The following is a 21,930-nucleotide window of genomic DNA, read 5'->3' as shown; positions in this document are numbered from 1 at the left end:
TCCTTTGAACTGAATTTCATTTAAATAGACAACTTTAGTGGAGGACTACTTTTCCTTATGTTAACTTATAAATGATGAGTCATTGGGAGTTTTACTTACTTTAAAGGCAATTATTATTATACTGATTATGTGAACTCATTAAGACAATCAGACTCAGTGTTAAAAACTTTTAAAGTTACAATTTCAAAATTGTTTGACTCCTCCCTTGAGCTCAGCCTGGTCATCTCTTACAATTTGAAAAGAAAGCTATAGTTTATGGAAAGACATCAAGACATACAGGTACAATTGTGCCCCAAATCTCTGTTGCTAAGTAAGACAATTGTTAAGTGAATTTGCCCCATTTTATGACCTTTCTTGCCAGTCAGCATGTGAATCATCGTAGTTGATAAGTTAGTAACACAGTTGTTAAGTGAATCTGGCTTCTCCATTGACTTTGCTTATCAGAAGTTTGCAAAAGGTGATCAAATGGGACACTGCGTATGTCATTAAATACACACCAGTTGTCAAGTGTCCTAATTTTGATCATGTGGCCATGGAGATGCTGCAATGGTCGTAAGTGTGAAAATGGTCATAAGTCACTTTTTCCAGTGCCGTTACAACTTTGAATGGTCAATATTTGAATGATTGTAAGTCGAGGACTGTAATTCATCATATGATTTCTAATCAGTTAAATAATTCTGCTAAATATTTGTCCGCTGTCTAGTTTATTTAAAGTCAGGTATAAGTTTGAATTCAGATTATATTTTCTAAGCAAGCAAACAAAACCATTAATATGAAAATCAGATTAAGAATCACACAGTGCTATGGCATTGTCTCCCTATTCAAGATATAAAAATACATGCTAGGAATTACAGCCATAAGCTGTATTACCATACTCTAGTTTATATCTCTAAAACTACAGTCTATACATATTAAGACATGGAAGCCACTGAATTTAGTAGGGTTATTTATAGTTGGGAGACAAAAAATGTAAACTAAAACAAGAAGGTTCCTTATTTACTAGTAGTTGACACTCCTCAACGTAAATCTGGGAATCAAATCTGCACAACTTGGGTGAAGTAGGGATGGAAACTGGATGCAGCAGGGCATAAATTCAACTCACCACGACTCCACCACTTCTGTTTTTCATTGTATCTATCAGACTTGTTTAAGACACTATCAGCATTTTCTCTGATAGAATATTGCATTATTCATTTCTCATACTCTTGATTATAAAAATGAAGGAGTAATTTGTTATATGCAGAAGCCAGTTTGTTTTCAAAGCAGTAAATCAGGTCTATAGTTTATTGCATTCTGCCTCTGTCTCTCTTGCTCTATTGGCCAAGCTGAAGTACAGTTCAAGTCCCCATACATCTGCTTTGCAGTTTGCAACACTAGAGTTTTGTGGGCTTATGGGAAACCCACTTACTCATAATCTTGATTCACTCTGTCTCTTGGTGCTGGAACTCAAAATTCCCTAGCAGGTTGCACAAGCAATTTGATCGGTAAATCTGTTCTTTCTAGTTCTTTAAATTCCTGTAAAGAACAGGATCAGGTTTTTTTTCCTACTTAAATAAAATCTTGCTTCCATACCTCAGAGCTCAAGTGAGCCGTTATATAGATACATACAGCTGTACAATATCACACTAACATCACATAATTTTTCAGCAGAAATTTATAAGCAGGAAGAATGCTTTCATGCCTAGATAACTTTCTTGAACCCACAGCTCAGGGGATTTTGTTTTTGTTTTTGTTTTGTTCACTTTCAGATAGATTATAGATTTCTACTATTTTCCTTCTTTTCTGTGTATGTTTTGTATAATACGAGCGCAATTTGGAAATAAACCTCTGTTTGGTTATCAATGACAGACACTCATAGATACAGATCTTTTATTACACACATTAGAAAAATACAACATTACATTACTTTTCGATATAATCGCCATTCAAATTGAGGCATTTGTCATAACGTCTTACAAGATTTGAAATTCCTTAGTAGTAGTTGCTCGGCACCAAATCTGGGTTATAGGGGGGGGGTGATCAAAAACTTCCCACTGGAACTGCTTCAAAAGTTCTTGGGTGCATCTAACGGTGTGTGGGCAAGCATTATTGTGAGCCAATACCACACCAGAAGTGATGCCATAGAAAATCCCACCAAATGTGAAGATGCTAAAAGAATACTGCTAGTGAAGTTCATGGAGAGTAGTTCGACCATCAATTCAGAAGTCTACGTGAAACATGAAAACTCAGATGAGCCATCCATAACAAGCGTCGGGGCATGCTGACTTCCAATGTGGTGTTGGTTCACGATAATGCTTGCCCGCACACCGCTCGACGCACCCAAGAACTTTTAAAGAAGTTGCATTGGGATGTTTTTGATCACCCCCCATAGCCCAGATTTGGTGCCAAGCGACTACTACTAAGAAATTTCAAATCTTGTAAGACGTTATGACAAATGCCTCAATTTGAATGGCGATTATGTCAAAAAGTAATGTAATGTTGTAGTTTCTAATGTGTATAAAAAAGTTCTGTATCTGTGAGTGTCTGTCATTGATAACCAAACAGAGGTTTATTTCCAAATTGCCCTCGTATCATGATACATTGTAAGACAATTCATTATAGCAGGGCTCTCCAACTCCCGGTCTGCGGCCCGGTATCAGGCCGTAGCCTGTTGGGAACCAGGCTGGGCAGATGGCGGGTGAGCATGCAAATGAAGTTCCATTTGTATAAGCAGAGACCAGGCACACAAAACCATTCCCCTCCCCACATTGCCACTGCTGCTGGTCCACAGAGCTGGAAAGAGTTAGAGACTGCTGCATTATAGGACTCTGTTGTTACAGTTGGAGACAGAGTTTCCAAAGCTCCTTTATAATAATTGATTCCTCATTTAGTGAGAATTGTATTTTTGAAATGTTAATATCAGACATGATGAAAACAAATTTCAACGATTGAGCGAATCAACTGAGGAAAAAAGATTAAGGCAAGAGGATATTATAGGAGTGATCTGTGGAATTTGTTAATGCTCTATAGAGAAGTAAATTGGAACTGTACTGTGATTCAGCTCCCAATGTCCCATCCTCTCATGCCATATTGTTTCATAATAGCTATGTCTTTTAAACTTGTATAAAAGACTGGTGGTATAATCAGGTTAATATGGTTGATTGCTAGATTTAATGAGCAAGTTAATGAAAACTCTTCATATGGGATTAAGCACTTACATCAGCAGAAATAAGTAATCTAACCAAGAGAGATTTTAAATGAAGGTCAAGTAAAATGCTGCTCTACTTTGGCTTATTGAATTAAGACTTGTGTTGGTTAGACTTTCTTGATTTGTTAAACATGTGTATGTCTGTTTGAGACTGAACGGCCATGCCGGAAACTTAAAAGTTCAGAGAAAAAGCCAAGCTACACTTTGTCCCCTGACATCCACTTGTCACCCAGAGGCAGTTCTTAGCTGATGCTTAATTATTTCATGAATGAAGGCAAACTTCTGCTAGAGACAAGTTCCCTGAGGATGGGCTCCAGCATGAGTCCGAAAGGTCTGAAGAGAAAACCTCTGGTCCCAGTGACTGACACAAATTGGATCCTTAACTTTGTTTGTTTTTCACATTTTTGAATCACCTGTCTCTTCAAAAAGGGACTCAGGGCAGTATACAATTAAATGTTAAAATATAAAAACAGTATATAAATGTTAAAATGTTAGAATTAAAATTTTGGAAGAAGACAAGAATAAAAATTAAACCCTCTTAAAGAGGTGAAGGGAGGGCTCTCAGGGCAACTAGCCAACTTTATGCTCCTTCGGGCTCCTCTCATGAGGAAACAGAGCTTGTTTTAACTCCTCTTTAGAAGGCCAGGACAGGGGAGGGTCTGCTTCGCCTACAGAGGAAGAATATTCCACCGAATAGGGGCAATGACAGAGAAGGCTATCTAGACCCCACCAGTTGGAGTTCTTTAACAGATGAGATCTGCAACATACCTTCCCTGCCTGACCAGATGCAACAGGTCAATGTAATGGGGTGAAGCTGGTTCTATAGGTAGCTTGGCTCCATGCCATGTAGAGCTTTATAGGTCACAACCAACACCTTGAATTGGACCCAGAAGCCATTTGCACCCAATGCCATTCATAGAGTAGAGGTGTTAAATGTGCTATTCTCTGGGCACCCTAATATAGTTTGTGCAGCCTCATTCTGCACCAGCTGATGCTTCCGAATATATTTCAATGGTAGCCCCATGTAGAGCACATTGAGGTAGTCCAGATGGGAGATGACCAGGGCATGAGTGACTAAGTAGAGAGCTTCTCTATCCAGAAAAGGACATAACTGGCACACAACATAGAATTGAGCAAAGACTCTCCTAGCCACAACTGCCAACTGCTCTTTGAATAGAAGCTGTGAATCCAAGAGGACCCCAGATCCTATGCACCAGATCTGTCTGGGGTAATTCCACCTCACCCAAGACCAAAGATGATAAACTCCTGGGTACACACCCACAGTCACATCAACATCTTACCAGGGTTTAGTTGTTCCCCATACAGAGCCCCACAGCCTCCAGGCATGGTGAAAGAACATCCATAGCATTATTCACTTCACCTGGGATGGAGATATACATATAATTGGGTATTATCAGCGTACTGGTGATCTCATACCATGGTGATGGATAATTTCACCAAGTGGTTACATGTAGACGTTAAAAAGGAGTGGATATAGCACTGAGCCATGTGGCACTTCACAAAGCAAGGGTTGTGAGCTGGATCTGTTGTTTCCTACTAATGCCATTTGGGACTGACCTCAAAGGTTGGAGGTGAACCAGCACAAAACTGTCCCACCCTCCCCAATTCCCTAAATTGGCCCCATGGTAGAAGGTATCAAAAGTCACTGAGAGATCAAAAAGAACAAGGATGGATGCACCACCTCCATCCCACTCCTGCCAGAGATCATCCATGAGTGAGGCCAATGCCATCTTGGTTCCATATTCAGGTCTGAAAGGATCCAGATAATCTGTTCTCTCAACGATCGTCTGGAGTTTCAGCACCACCATCTTCTCAACCACCTTTCCTGAAAAGGAGGAAGTGGGAGACTGAACGAAAAGTGTCCATAATAGTAGGGCCACACCAATGCCTTTTTAAAAGGAGTTAGGAACAGCCCTTCCCACAAGGATGAATTTACCATTGTCACCTCCCAATGGCCTTAACCAGCTTGGATCTAATGTACAGGTGATAGAGTTTGCATTCCATAGGTCCTTGTCCACTTCCTCAGGTCCAACAGAAACTGTTGTCAGATAACTGGGATAAGTCTGCTTCCCAGGCATCTCCACGGAACTTGCACCATGTTTGGTATCCAACTGGGAATAAATATTATCCTCTAGATCAGTGATGGCAAACCTTTTAGAGACCGAGTGCCCAAACTGCAACCCAAAACCCACTTATGCATCGTCGGGTGCCGGGTGGGTGTGGCCCATTGGGTGGGTGTGGCCCATTGGGTGGGCGTGGCTGCAGTGGTAACGGCAGACTGGGTGGGACTAAAAAGTTCAATCAATCAATTCCAACTTTGCAAGATCTTTTTTTTTCCCACGAGAAGTTGAAATTGAGTGATTGATTGAACCTTTTTTTTTTGCACATGGCGGCGGAAGCCTAAAGCGAAAAGGTTTTATAAAACCCAGCTGAAGGCCTAGGACTGGGGCAAGGGCGCACGTGCCCACAGAGAGGGCTCTGAATGCCGCCTCTGGCACCCGTGCCATAGGTTCGCCACCACTGCTCTAGATGCTCAGAGAATTCCTCTACATGGCCCTGTAGGTACACCTCTGAGCCTCCCTTTCCAAGGAGAGTCCAGGTTATTCTAAACAGAGCCATGTGATCTTATGCTTCATGGGAGAAGGCTAGAAACTATAGAGAACAATTTTGCTCGCTTTTCTGCTTTTGCAGCTGTCTGGATACCTGAAAATGACAATCAGCTTCTCTAGCCTAATTTGGATGTTGTATCATTGCCTCAGAGTTTTTGTTTGTTTTGATCTGTATTGCTTGTTCATAATACTGCTGATTTATAATTCACTATCAGTTGCTTGATAGTCTTATTTACAAATTAAGGGAAGGAACAATAGAATAATTAAATAAACATGATGTCTCTTTGATTAGGTGAGATGAGATCACTGTTGATTCAGATGTAGTCTGTTTAGAGGTATCACAATTTGGTTTTAGAAATCTGTTCAGGGCTGTGGAGTCGGTAGATAAATGTTCCGACTCCGACTCCTCAGTTTTTTGTACTTCCGACTCCGACTCCCCGACTCCGACTCCTCTGTATTAATAAGCTAACAATCGGAGTTTACAAGTTTTTATAGCCTTAGCTGAATGACAGCAGTTTTTCCAATGGTTTACAGCTTCAGTCTTGAACTATTGACCCTCCATTCCCTTCACTTATACCAGTGTCTCTAGTCCTGCAAAAAACATATTTACTTAATCCCTTATCAGTGAGAGGCTAGGTTACCCATGGGCGCTGCGTTCCCTGTAACAGCAGAACACAACACTATGGAAAGTATAAGTATTGCCGCTCCTAATTGTGCGTTGCGTGCCATATAGTGAAGCACATGAAAAGCATGCTTCTTCACAGTCACTTAACGTGTTCGTTTTGTGGTTACGTGAGGCACTGCATGCATTGGTCTTTATTCTTACAGTAGAGAAGTCATTAATTATAACTTTTTGTGAATTGGGACATTTAAACTTGCTTTTTTTTAATTCCAATCTAAATTTAGTAGGAGTCGGAGTCGGTGCATTGTTTTCCGACTCCGACTCCAGGTACCCAAAATTTCCTCCGACTCCGACTCCGACTCCACAGCCCTGAATCTGTTCTGTAAAAAGTACATTTTTCTTATAAAATAATAATTTTTCCTAGCACTACTTTAATTAAATGAAGAATTGAGCCACGGAAGGATGAAATGTTGATCTGTATTAGCAATCTGTTTTATTTGCTTTGTGCTATGTAGGACAATCACTAATGTTGCTATTTGGAAATTCAGTACATTTCAAAGGTGGCTTTTTGAGTTGGCTACCTACTTTCCCTCTTCATCAGTATGGTTTTATTCTGGTTAAAGGATGATAAAAGGAACAACAATATCTGTAAGGTTAAAGTTTGCACTAGCAGACTTTCCTACTTAAATTTACAACTTTCTATTGATTTCTCTTACTCTGAAGTAAGTGTGATGGGGGAGTGATGGCAGAAAGAAAAAGCTAGCATTATGTGTGATCTTTTGACAAAGCTGCAGTGTGTAGTGCTTTCCCTTATAACTCAGATTGCCATATATGCACTGCCTTCTGAAATGCCCCAGTCTTTGAGTAGGACTTTCCAGGAAGATGCTTGAAATAAAGTCTCTTTCTCCCCTTCCTTCACATTTTAAAAAATCTAAACAGAAGATTCTCTAGTTGTCAGGTACTTTTATGACAGAGTACTTACTTTTTTATATTATCATCATCAGAATTTTTGAAATGTTATCCATATAAAGTAGGCATGTTTGGGAGTCATTGCAGAAACTGAGGTGGGTGCCTGGAGACTATAATTTTATCAGAAGGAAGAAAAAAACACAAGTCTGAAAAGATGACAGCAAAGAGTATTAGCTGGGATGTCAAGGGACTAAATAAAGAGAAGCAGAAACATCTGTGAACAGCCTGAAGAAAAGCAAAAGCAAAATAAGAACCAATAAATACTGAAGTAATACTCTGAGATTGTAGTGAAGCTTCTTTCAGCCTAAAAAGGAATCTCAGAGAAGGAGAAGCAGAGCAATGCCTGAGAGCAAAGACTGAGCTATTACTATGGTCTTATTAATAAATCTTATTAATCAGATCTCTGAAACAGTTGTTTCTTGTAATAAACTAGTTTCAGTCCTGACTGATAGAAGAAGCCTGACATTATGTATGGAATGAAGAAAAGGTCATTGGAGACTATTGATCTGGATCTTGGCATCCAGGTTTCAGTAATTCAGGAGGAGGGACAAATGACCACCCAGAGGACTGCTTATGATGGGGCAGTGGCAAATAAGGTCAGCATTAGTTCACAGAATTTTTATTAAAAAAAATTCACAGGGATTTAATCTAAATGATTAAATGGGCTCATTTTATTTAATGCCCATAACATTAAAAGAAAATTTATTTTCTGTATCAAATTGTGCTTATTCTCGAGGAAATGTGTTTAATGTCAGAACAGCAAAAGCAAATCCCATTTTAATCCAGTGGGCACAGTGATGCTATGATAAGAATTAAAATATGATATTGTAGAATCTCAGCATATTTTTTACAAGGATTAACAGATATTTTTTTTCATTTTCCTTGTTGTTTTTACACTAACATGTCAAGAATAAAACTGTTGTAATGGAATGTATGTATGTATGTGTGTATGTATGTATGTAATGAATTTATTTGCCACCCATCTCATAATGAAAAGAATATGGGCGGCAGTTGTGGCAGGAAAAAGGCAGTTATGCAATGCATAAGGCTGAAAATACAAAATTGTCTGCCTAAAGGGGACCCTCTATAATGCAGGGCCTATTGTTAATTAGCTGCAGTAGTAGGTATTATATCCAAAACATCTCTTAAGATATATTGTGCCTATTACAGCCAGTTAAATTTATATATCAAGTTTTAAGAATAATAATTTAAGAGTAACTAATGAGAAGAAATAGGGCTATAAGATTTAGTAGATCAGCAGCAGACTCTTTGCTGTGGATTGGATCTTGTCAGCTGCTGATAAGACCAGTCTGTAGCCATAAATACTTCATGAATAGCTCAGTCTGAGAAGAATAGTTGCATCTAGTAACAGCTCTGGAGTAGGAGTGAAAAGCCACAAATATCACAGATCTAACTCATTGCATGGGCTCTGTACGAATTCTGAGAATTTGGAGACTAGATTTTTATTTCTAAAAGATTATTATTTATTCTTTTCCTCATTTTCTGGCTGCTGTTTAATTTTCTCCTATTTCCCATCAAACTAATTTATAGTAGTGTAACCATGAAGTGGCCTTATTTTCCTCTTGAGAGTCAGCCTGAAATAGCTTATTGCAGGCCAGTGAAATCTCTCCTTTATTCAGTTAGTATTCCCAGTACATATACAAAAATCTGTGCCTCCTATTATGATTTCTCAGTTGTCTTGCTCTTGAAATTTATATTCTTCCCACTGATGAAAATGAAAACTTGTAACTTTTTGTACCTCTTCCTTTGAAGTACATAAAAATCCATACATATATTACCATTAATCTATTTTAATATTGGCATCCTACAGCCCAGATGATTTACTTAATGCCTTGAATGAAGGAATAAGCCGTGCTGATGTCATCATCACATCAGGGGGCGTGTCAATGGGAGAAAAGGTATGTGCAGTAAATGGTATTGGATCAAAGTTATAAGTTTAAAATAAAATAATGAGATGAAAACTCCTTAAGAAATAGATAATAGCAGAGGGAAATCTTCGGACACCAAAATGGAGCTAAAGGACCTGATATTAAGGTCATCAAAAGGACAGCAGCCTTGTAGAACTGCCAAGTGTTCAGAATCAGTATGGGTGTCCTTTGTCTTCTCATTGATTGCTCCTTACAGGACAGCTTATTGCCATCTCTTTATTTCAAATGCTTTCTTTTCTGAGCCCATGGAAGTATCTAGAAAAGATATGGCTTCTTTAAGAAGCATCTTGGTTGCTAATGCCAAATTCAAAGCAATCTTTCCTGCTACAAATCCAAACACTATCAACATCTATACAAAGTCTAAAAGCTCTGGGTGGTGATGTTACCTGCCGTTCTTTTTTAGAGGAACAGTATGTTGGATAAACTTCAAAAATAAAAAAGATTCAGATACACTAATCATTTCAGAAACATCTGAGCAGTTGATACCCCTCTTCATAAAGAAACAATAGTATTCCCTCATCTATGCAAAATTACACTTTTGTGATGCCCTTTGATGTTGTTACCAGTTTTATTACGTTGTTATATAGGGATATTTATACTGGTATCATTTAACACCATTTGAGGGGGAAATGATATATGAATTAAATGAAGTGGGATATGCAACCTCTTTTTGCCAAGATCTGCAAGCATTTGAATAATCTGTTGGTAGGGTTGAAACAAGTCTTGGGAAGTTGATGAAATGGATTTTTTTAATTAAAAAACCCCTTTCTGACTTTGCCCTCTCCCAAACTGTAGGAAAAACAGCATTTATTAGATGTTTGATGTGATCTTTTGCATAGATGATTTGCATTTGGATTTACAAGTGCTTTATCTTAGCTTGCAAATTCTGGTTACCTGTTCTTGAAATAAATACATCATCTATGTCTTTGATCTATGCCTGCTTAGCTTTCTAGGACTGGATGATGGTTCATCTTACAAATATCTTAATAATTAATTGAATCCCTTTTGGGTTTGGGGGTTGTTATTTTTTTCAAATAGGACTATCTTAAACAGGTGCTGGATATTGATCTTCATGCCCAGATTCATTTTGGCAGGGTTTTTATGAAACCAGGGTAAGTAATGTTTCTTATGTAGCATTAGTCTTGTATATAATCTGTACAATATTGAGAGCTTAATACTTTGCTTAATAACCCAGAGAAAGCATATTCTAATAAGAAATATTACATTGCTCCTTTTCCCCCCAAAATTATTCCACTACAGGTGCTGCTAAGTAATCATGCTAATTACTAGTAAGATATCTCCATATAATTAATGGTGCAGAAGAACATTTTACATTTCCTGTTAAGATAGAAGATCCTGTTGAAAACAAAAGAATGAAGAAGTAGTACCAGTCATACTGGAGCTCCTTTTTAAAAAGCAGAGATGCTTTTGAATGTTAACTTAGATTGTTTGAGAAGGCTTCCTGCCTGCTCAGCATTTGTAATACCTCAACAAGGCTTTCTCATTCTTTCCCTGAGTGGTCAGCTCAGTTCCTCTTCATTTAATTTTATGTCCCCTCCTCTTTTTTTTTCATTCATTTCTCTTTCCATGTGTAGAATGTTTTGCTTCTTTTTTTGCTGTTCACACCAGGAGAAAGCAGTGGGAAGAGATGCATTTATTTGGAATTGTTTAATTGAGAGAATGATTGGCATAGGCAGGCAGGGATCAGTCAGCTTGGTAAACAGGACACTTTTACAGGCAATTCATTTTAATGAGCAATGATTCAGTTAAGGTAAATCCATACAAACATACATACACACACATAGATAAATATACAAACATACATATGCATACATATGCATATACAGATACATTTAGAGGGGGAAAAATAAACTCCGTGACTGGTTTCAACTGGAGTTGGCAATCAGAGGTTGGCAAAGTGGGAGAACTGGGATGTGTGCTTATGTTTGTAAATGTCTTTGACCGGCTTTTCTTTGTGGGATCATTTTACATTCATAGTTGTCTTACAAGGTAAACATTGTAAATACCAAAAATTTATCAAGATGCCTTAGATCAGGGCTTTTCAACCAGTGGTACGGGTACCACCTGTGGTACATTGGCACCTGGCAGGTGGTACGCAACCGTCCTAGAAAAGTAGCGGGGGAGGGGAATGAGAGCGCCGCCGGGCGGGCAGGCGTCTTTCTCGGCTGTGCCTTGGGGGGCACTTTTTTCAGTGCCATTGTAACTTCGAACAATCACTAAGCGAACTGTTATAAGTCGAGGACTACCTGTACTTTATTACTTTTTTCCTTTTTTGGGGGGGGTCATCATGTTTTTGACACCTTGCTAGGCGACTGGTGGTACTCGGATGTTGCCATATCCTAAAAGTTGTACAATGGGTGAAAAAGTTGAAAAGCCGTGCCTTAGATGACAAACAATAGGAAAAACTGAAAGGGCCAAAGGAAGACCAAAACCTAATGAATTTATCGTGGGAAAAACATTCCATAAATCTGGAATCAGATTTATTTAACAAAACAAGAAGCAGGAAGGACTGGACTCCCCCACTCTTCCCTTCATTAAAACATTCAGATGGCTGATGATATGAAAGTGTCTGATGCCTGAACTACACACCCCTGGGAGGACTGATGATCTGACCTGAATGTAGGGGGTTTGTGTTCTTACATTAGAGCAAATATTTGTGGCCTCAGCCCAAGAGTGGAGCATTTTAGAACTACACAGTAGTGCAAAGCTGTCATTTTTCCTTTCCTTTTTTTTTCAAAATATCCTTTGCGTTGCACATATTTGTATTAAATATAATAAATATAATATCTGTTCAGAAAAAGATAATTTCTTCTCCTCCTTTTCCAACATTACCTCCAGCTTCTCCCTCTTCCTCTATTTTTCTCACACACCCAAGCTTATCAGGTATTATGATTTACTAATTCATATAAATTGACATTTCAGGGGTTCCTCAAATATTTTTTTATAACAACACTTTCTAGTGCTTATAAACATTCGGTGATTGTTAGTGATTACTAGAAATCACTAAATAAAACAACCTTTAATAATATAGAGGAGAAAATGAACGGATGCCACTAAAGTAGTCATTGATTGAGATGGCCAGATATAGAAACTGAATAAATAAAGTAAGCAGACCCATATTTTCATTAAAGTAGTGTATAATTTCAACAAGTAGCATTTCTTCATACAGCATTCTCATATATTAAATATCCAAATACTAAACATACTAATCCAAAACATACAGCCATTATTCAAAGTTCATGTTAATATTTGATGTAAGAATCCACATTTATTTGACTTCTCAAAAGGTAGCAGGTATGGTGTATTCTGTTTTCTTAAAGTGGGCAGGAAGATTCTGGTTTCACTTTTCCATTAGCCACATGATTACAGCTTAGGAAGTCAGACTGTTATCTTAATCACGTACACAGGATAAGATGCTCCCGTTGAGTTATTTCCTTTTTTAAAAATAATTTTAGTGAAGTGAAAAAATAAAAGTAAGAACTACAAAAAAAAGATAAATAAAGAAATAGTTTCTGACCTTGTGTAGAGTAGTAAACTTACTCTTCTCCCTCATTAAATTTTCATCATTACAGGTAATCCTTGACTTGCAACAGTTCATTTAGTGACTGTTCAAAGTTACAGGTCACTGAAAAAAGTGATTGATACATTTTAACAATCACATGTTCATCATGTCTACACAATTCATTTTCAAATTCCTTTTGTTTTTCAGTTCCAATTACTTTTTATCTATAATAAATCTCTCTTAATTGTGCATATGAAAGCTAAATCCCTTTGCAGTAAATTGTTTTTGTGATTGCATCCCATTGATTTATTTCCAAATTATACAGCTGCACTTTATTTTTTATAAAAAACAAATGAGGTAAAACACTTTGAAAGTGTTTCATCTTTGGAATGTTAATTGCATCTCATTGAACTTAATTGAATATAATTCTTAAACACTGGAAAGTGAAGTTGGAGGATATAGCGAACAAGCAGTTTGGAACATTATTATTAATATGCTCCAATCATCTGGTAAATAATTGGGTTACAAATGAAAACAGTTGTCTAAATGGACAATTTAGTATAACAAAGATGAATTCATGTTAAAAAAAATAAGTCATACAATAAACAAGATATTGCCAATTTGTTGGATTTTATTGGCTAAAAATCTGGCTTTCTAATGGGAAAAATGATGTAATTGTAAAGTGCTATTCACATTTTAGTTCCTGTGTAGTATTTTATGAGAATCATTGCATTTTCCAAGGATGTTGAAGACAGCAAAAATGAGGCAATCAAAAATATTTAATGTTGTTGACAAAATTGATAAATAAGGATTTAGTTCATTATTTCAACAATCGGCATCACTTCCTAGGTTACCTACAACCTTTGCAACCTTGGATATTGATGGGGTAAGAAAAATCATCTTCGCGCTCCCAGGTAAGATATATTAAATTATAAATCTCTTCCTTCATGCTCATAAATACCAAACAAATTTTAAACCAAAAGTTCCAAATCTTCATGTTCGTTACTACAAGTATCTTAGTCATGCTAAGTATAATTATATCTTCCATATGCAACAGTGACAATGCTCTTATTTTTCTGAACCAAAAGTGTATTTTTTAAGATCCACTGTGCTATTAGTCATTCTTGCTCCTCAGTTCATCAAATATTCCTGAAAACACTTATTAGAAAGACTCTTGATATGAAGCACAATTTAGTTCAAAAGTAACAAATGTTCTTATTCTTGAAACAATTCTCAAGTAATTTATCAAATAACTGTTTCTTGATCTTTAGGGAACCCTGTGTCAGCAGTTGTTACCTGCAATCTTTTTGTTGTCCCAGCACTGAGAAAGATGCAAGGAATTCTGGATCCTCGTCCAACTATTATAAAAGCCAGGGTAAGAGTTTTCAAATAAAAGGTGAGTTTTGAGGTGCTCTACTTAGTTGCACTAGTATCTCAGAGCTGAAGAAATAACCTTTAAATAGCCTAGAGTTCAAAGAATTCAGGTGAAGTATTGTAAAAAGAGAAAGCATTAAAGAAATGCATTTAAGATGAATCATAACTATTGAGGTTGGACGGTATTTGATCAGTAAGATATTGATCTTACTATTGATTACTTTTGTATTATTTGTGATAGAATATGGGTGCTTGTATTTTGTCAGTAGGATAAGGATATGAGGAATAATTTGCTTCTAAGGAAAGAAATTCACAGTTCAGAATCTTGGTCATCTCTACACCTCCAAATCATTGTTAGACAACATTTTCAAATCCAACTGAGGCATAAGTGAATTTTACATAGACTTAAAGTAAGATTCCCTTCCTGCCCCTCCTAGTCTTCTCCCTTTAGGCCAAGAGGAAGATTAAAGTCTCTGTGGGCCTGGAACAACTGATAAAAAGCAAAGAACAGCTCATCCCTGAATAGTTTCTTGCTCAAGGAATGTCAGTAATGGATAGCTGTTTCCTCCCCAACAACCTTTCAAAAACTAAGGGCTATCTAACTTTCCTTACAGAAATCAGCAGTGTAAATAATGTTTGCAAAGTGATAATGGCATCGCAACTTGAATTTAGTTTATAAAGATTAATACAGCTCCCTCAAATCCAAATTTCAGAAAAAAATACTGAAATTTTTCCACTATTTTTTTAAGAAAGAAAAACTATTTATTTGTTCCTGTGCCTTAGAATCTTCCTAAATTCCTTTTCTCTGTATTTTACAGTTATCAGTTTTGTGTACAATTTCAGATTGCATAGCTTTTTTGCTATCCCAAATGTGCTTTCACAAGAGGCAAATGAACTTTGTTTTTCTTTGAAGATGTTTCGCTTCTCATCCAAGAAGCTTCTTCAGCTCTGACTGGATGGTGGGGAATGGAAGGATTTATATTCCTTGCAGACAGCTGGGTCATTTGCATTCTTTTAGAAAGTCATTGAGGCCACTTGGAGGTTATCTGTGTCCTTGAGTAGTGCAAATGGTTGTGGAGCCCTCTTGGAATTGCTGAAAGGACTGTGTTGTAGACTGGAGATAGATGAAGTCGTATCTCTCCCCTTCTGTTGAGAGAGGGCTGTTCAGTTTTGACATAGATGGCCTCTTTGACCCCTTTCAAACCAAAACATCTTGGCCTTTAGGGAACCCTGTGTTTGTTACCTGCAATCTTTTTGTTGTCACAGCACTGAGAAAGATGCAAGGAATTCTGGATCCTTTAAGAGTTTTCAAATAAAAGGTAAAAACTGCAATGAGTATAAATCTTTCCATTTCACACCATCCAGTCAGAGCTGAAGAAGCTTCTTGGATGAGAAGCGAAATGTCTTCAAAGAAAAACAAGAAAGTTCAGTTGCCTCTTGAAAAAGCAACTTTGGGACAACCATGATCTGGATGACTGAGAATCTCCATAGATAGCTTTTTTATTAATTATAGCTAAAATGGCTTTTATATGGAAATATATTTACTCCATTGTCTTTCTTTCTCAAACCTTGCTTGGTTTGGAATGTCACAAGTTCCATTGGCAAACAATATTGTTTGGGGAAAGGGCCAAGGAAGTATGATAGGATAAACTCATATGATACTAAGAGTGAAGTTTGGAGCAAAACCCATGTATATATATCTGGTCTACTCTAATCAAATTAATCTTCTCTTTGTTTTATACATGTTATTTGCATCTGCGAGCTAAATATGGGCCCTTGGAGAGGGGCATTTTAACTGTCTTAATGTCATTGTATTCACTTTGTGTGTTTTCTACAGTTATCATGTGATGTAAAATTGGACCCTCGTCCAGAATACCATCGGTGCATACTGACTTGGCATCACCAAGAACCACTGCCTTGGGCACAAAGTACAGGTTAGTGCTTACAACCTCTACCTTTTGCAATTTTTGTTGGGTTCACACGTTTGAAACTTGATATGTAACAAAACACAAATAATTGGTATTTTCTCTAATTTTGAATAGCATTTAATTTTGAATATGGTTTATTTGAAACCATAAACCGTCATGTAACATTTAAGGAACTCCTCTCCTCAGCCTTTATTCTTTCCTGCTTCAAATTAGGCTCATGAATCTCACCCAGTTATAAAATAAGCAAGAAGCATGAACATCTTCTGATTGTTTCAGTCTCCATTACATATCATAGCATATTCAATTATACTATATAATTGATGCAGCTTAGATCCAGGATCTATGTGTCTTTTGAAGTCTTGACATCAATTATTTCTTATAGAAAACATCTAGGTTTGGGGGAGAGAAGAACATATTTTATTTACATATATAAAATTGAAAGATTTTCTTGACTGTCAGAAATATCATTTCCTTTAATTAACAAAATTGGTGCTTAATGATACAAAAATTCATGAACCAGCTGTCTGGTTAGAGAATGAAATTGATATTTTAATTTTGGATCTGGATTCTTTATTTACTTGGGGAAAATGATCATTTTGAAAACTAAAACAAGCTTAACTTGCTGTTTACACTTTGGTGCAAATGCTTCTCGGTACCAAGAAGTAAAGAAGAAGGAAGTGTGTATACACATTTTCTGCCATCCTGGGTTATCATTGTGTGTTGCTCTTCATTGTTTAAAAATCTTATTTAAAATAATCCAAATGAAGAGCAACACACAGTGATAATCCAGGATGGCAGAAATGCAATATACACATGTGCTTCTTCTTTACCTCTTCTTGGCATCATTACCAAAGGAGAACAGTTTGCTTATCATTATTTCTGGTGCTCTTGACTTTTTGTTCCAAAACAATTCAAGGACTATAAAAAGGAATAAGCTTAAAAGAAAAGCAATAAGGCATGCTATGTGCAAAATGCTAGACAGACTTTCCCAAATGAAGGACGATGGGGGACATGATAGCAGTGTTCCAATATCTCAGGGGCTGCCGCAAAGAAGAGGGAGTCAAGCTCTTCTCCAGAGCGTCTGAAGGCAGGACAAGAAGCAACGGATGGAAACTAATCAAGGAGAGAAGCAACCTAGAACTAAGGAGAAACTTCCTGACAGTTAGAACAATTAACCAGTGGAACAACCTGCCTCCAGAAGCAGTGAATGCTCCAACACTGGAAGTTTTTAAGAAGAGACTGGACAGCCATTTGTCCGAAATGGTGTAGGGTTTCCTGCCTGAACAGGGGGTTCGACTAGATGACCTCCAAGGTCCCTACCAACTTTACTACTATTATTATTATTAGAAAATGAATTAAATGGGGGAGGAGCAAAAGTGATGCAAACAACACACAGCTTGATCACAGTAAGTTCACATTCATTAGAATCTTGTTTTTTGTAGCATTTTACTCTAAAGCTCATGTAAAGGTTCTCTTGAGTAAAGCCCAGTTGCTAATGATTCATGGACATGTACCTGCAGCGTACTTGGCAGCAACGTAGAAGTGGCTTGCTTATGCCTTCTTCCAGAATAGTTTTCAGTCTTGGGATTTCACCTCCAAGAACTAACCAGGCCTGACCTGTTGATTTTCCAAGCCCAGATTCTGCCTTTTAAATATAACTCAGTTATTTTTCTCTTTGTGAAAGAAAGCATTTCACAGCACCATATTTTTCTTAGATTTCCAACTTTTCATGAAGTAAACAAATACATTACAAGAATATGCTATTGTTCTTAAGATGGTACTATCCCTCCTACTACTATAACCTGTATTGCTGGTCAAAATATCATATAAAGTGCTGCCCAGAGTCACTGAGAGTTGAGTGGCACACAAGTTTAATAAATTATTATTATCATCCCATATTTTCCTTTTCCAGTCACAATTGGTAGGTATTGCAAATAATTCAACAAGACCCTTAACTTCTGAATCAAACATTTTTCTGAATCCATTCCTTGAGACCATCCAACAGGCAGAGTCAAAACTTCAGCATGGCTGTTTCAAAGGGTTAGAGAGTAGATGCAGGAGAACATTTTTCCCACAAGCAAAGCACCTCATTAAATGTACAGCCTTACCATACAGTAAGAATCTCACAGAAATAGGTACAAGTGGTTGTAAAAGTGATTTTGTGGCTGCCATACTGTAACTTCCCATTTAACCCAAAAAAATGCCCCTTCTGAAATAAAAATGCTAAGTTTGTAATTTATATACACTGGAAATATGCACGTATGTATATTTGTATTATAGAATGCAATTTTAAGAACGATTATATGTGCGCATGTTCACATTGCCAGACTTACTGTAAATACTGACCTTCTCCATCCATATTTATGTTAGAGGACTAAAAGTCTCAAACATTGCAGTAACCTTTTAAAGTTTTAATTGGGCCTTCTCTATTGAACATAATAAATTATTATTTGTACATTTACGGAATCTGTTTTGCCGTTGAAAAGATTGTTGGTAGTACCTCTCTAGAAAGCTGTTTGGGTAGTCTTGTTAGAAGCATGTGAAACTGTGATTTAGTTATTGTAATGGATCATTTATCATTTATGTTAAGAAAATGCCACTTTAAGCATCAACCCTTGAATACTTTTAAATGACTTTGTACGTAAAGGATGCATGGTTCAGGGTGGAACACACATTTTGCAAAAATTCTCAGATTCAATCCCAGCATCGTCACCTGGCATTAATGGAAAAGAATCCTCATAATATCCTAGAAAAATCCATTAGCACTGACAGCATTAGGCAAGACAGACCAAAGGTCTGATTCAATGAAGACGTTTCCTATATTCCCATGTAAAAGAAAAAATATTTTAATCGTGCTTTTCTTATTTTTCCAAGTATCTCTCAAAGAAAAAAGCCTAGCTGAAAAGTCCTTAATTGAAAATGATGAAGAGATGATTTTGCAGTAACATTACTGTATTGCGAAAAGAGAAGAACTGCATCTTGACAAACTGGACATGTGTTGCCCAATGCAAAAGTCAGCTTATCACCAGTGCATCCTAGAAATAAACCAGATAAATATCTAAATGTTGATTTGTGTTCCAAGAAGTTTATTGTAATAGTATTATTTTAGAAATGTCATTCCATTTATTTTATTTTAACAGCAACTTTAAATGTGGATCCCTTTTTCACCATCTGTTTTTAAATTCTGTAACATAATAATTACTATAATTAATCCTTGGAATGTATTACCACAAGATGAAGAGATAAGTATCAGTTTAGCTTTCAATAGGCATTAGACCTAATCATGAAACTTAATCCACTTTGGATTACAAAAATAAAATAAGGTAAGCTTCTTCGTGGCTATGTTGCTTACAAAATAAAAAAAATTGCATATCTCTAAAAGGAGAGAAATAGTTATGATGTTATGCATTGTGCTTTCTTTTCCTATCAAATCTAGGAGGGTGTAATGAGAAAGAATACTGGATTTGATCACTAATAAACTCAATGCTACAGCAGTAGAGTTGTAGTAATACAGGACTGTATTAACCACAATTGGTACTTTTTAATCCGTTTGCTTTACTGCAGGAGAAGACTTCTTTGAGAAGATAGCTTGTAGTTTGGGCCTACTAACCTTTGGGTTTATCATATCCATGGCCAGTATGCTGTTCTCAGATGATAACTTAAAAGGAAAATCATTATTTAAGATAAAAAAGGTTACTTTTTATGAGAGAAATATTGGAATAATTCAACCCCATATTATAATGCTGTTTGGTAATGGAAATTAATATTGCACTGTCAGAATTCTGGGGGGAAGGCTGGTGATTCATTTCTTGGCCTGTGACATTTGCCCTGCTAATGCATCTTTTTTGCTTTCTCTAGGGAATCAGATGAGCAGTCGTCTGATGAGTATGCGCAGTGCCAATGGACTGTTGATGCTACCTCCAAAGACAGAGCAGTATGTGGAACTTCATAAGGGAGAGGTGGTTGACGTCATGGTCATTGGAAGACTATGATGTTACCAGCAGGAGAAAAGTTTTGATGCATGTCCACATATCATTGACTGTATCCTGTAATATGCAACGGCACAGCTAGTTTTTCTGAATTGGATAAAAGTTGATCAGTATAAACACCTTGAACTATATTTCAAATGGATTTAAATAAATACCTTTTAAAAAAAACTTCAAAAACAAATCTTAAAAGAATTTATTCTGATTATATCAAAGCAACTTTTTCATTTCTTGCAATTGCTTTGTGTGTTCAATGCTAGTTCCAATAGCAGTAGCTTTTAGTAGACAGCGGTAGGTGCCTGCAGAACTTGTGTTTTTTCTCATCTTTAAGATTCAACTACTTATGCTCTTAAAACAAGGCTGTCTGCTTATTTATACTAGTGTAGACAACACTTGGATTTTCCCTTATTAGTATGCTTCATAACTGCTTCACCGAGAGCTTCTGCTTGTTCTTTATCGTATCTCGTGTTGATGTGCACAGTGCCAAAAGCAGAGTGGCTGCACTGGGAACCCGATCAAGCCCCAAGGTTTTCCTCCTTGCTGCGCGTTCAGGGATACCTGTCATCCCAGCAGCCACCCAGCTCAGTACTATTGGGCAGTAACTGGATACCTTTTGTTTAAACAAACAACAACAAAAAATTGCTTCCTTAAGTGCTGACAGCCTTTTTAACCAATACATTTAAAATGTACAGAATTAAAATCTTAAAAAAAAAAAATCAAAGACTGATCTTGTACAGATATTAGTGTTACCAGCATTCATGTGGAAATTAAATAAGAAATAAAAACTAATGTTAAACAACTCTGTACCATAACATTTTCTGTAATGATACTGAAATTTAAATGAATAAAAAAAAATCCTGAATCATTATTTAAAAGGTGATTGTGTTAAGCCTGGTTGTTTAATAAGGGGGTAAAAAAAATCACTGTTTTTAGTCTTGGGGAAAGGACACCATGGTTCAGAAATTAAATGAGCACAAATATATTGGAGCAAAAAAAATGGTGATGCATAAATTTTGCATTTAAAAGATTTTAATAAGGTTGTGTTATCTTTCTTGGATCTTAAAACTGCAGTCCTTGGAAGATACTTTAATGGTACAATTTATGAACATCACTAATACAGATTAAATTAAAAATATAGGGTTTAAATCATCTAAGAAACTGACATAAGTGGAAGAGAATGTTTAACTACTGTGTGGAATATTTCTACTTTTTAAAAATTATATGCCTCATGAACACTATTGCAGTTAAGAATAATTGATCCATAGGCATTTGCATAATGTGGCACTTCTAGGTATTAAGTAAGAAATGAAGGAAATAAATTCAGTCTGAGATAACTAACTGCAAGATTGCTTTCAGGATGCTACATAGTGAAAAAATATTTTGAGTCTAGGTCTTCCCCCTACATAGCATTATTGCTTTCATGACTGCTTAAAATACTTGTTTTTTTTAAATTCCGTAAAGAGTTAACATAAATTATAGTTTGCCTTAAAATAATATTTAGTGCTAATAAGCTGTAAAAGTATGGTGAAATGAGAAATGCATATTAAGGCTGGTAAAAAATACTGTCCAATGTAGAATGTATACCTTGAAACTGATTTGATGTTGACCATGGCACTTCATGACTGACCACAATCCTATTTGCCTTTGGGAATAAGCCAGGTAATGACCATGAACATTTAGTAGAGTAATGAAAGTTTAACACTGTTTAGCTTAATGTCAATAGAGTTAGATAGAGTTAGAGTTAGAGTTAGATCATTGCCCT

General features: G+C 36.6%; 1 protein-coding gene across 1 annotated transcript in view; it reads left to right on the top strand.

Annotated features, from left to right (window-relative positions):
• GPHN (gephyrin) overlaps positions 1-21,036 on the top strand; it is a 189,448-nt gene extending 168,412 nt beyond the window's left edge. The window contains exons 19-24 of the mRNA XM_029283766.1: positions 9,240-9,327; positions 10,396-10,469; positions 13,730-13,794; positions 14,152-14,255; positions 16,092-16,188; positions 20,041-21,036. Of these exons, the coding sequence (XP_029139599.1) occupies positions 9,240-9,327; positions 10,396-10,469; positions 13,730-13,794; positions 14,152-14,255; positions 16,092-16,188; positions 20,041-20,174 (562 nt within the window). The 3' untranslated portion in view covers positions 20,175-21,036. The remainder of the gene's footprint in view (positions 1-9,239; positions 9,328-10,395; positions 10,470-13,729; positions 13,795-14,151; positions 14,256-16,091; positions 16,189-20,040) is intronic.
• Positions 21,037-21,930: the final 894 nt, after the last annotated feature.

The sequence above is a fragment of the Protobothrops mucrosquamatus genome, unplaced genomic scaffold (genome assembly GCF_001527695.2).
Source record: "Protobothrops mucrosquamatus isolate PMUCROS unplaced genomic scaffold, P.Mucros_1.0 scaffold218, whole genome shotgun sequence".
NCBI lineage: Eukaryota > Metazoa > Chordata > Lepidosauria > Squamata > Viperidae > Protobothrops > Protobothrops mucrosquamatus.
This window is presented reverse-complemented; position numbering and strand designations above follow the sequence as displayed.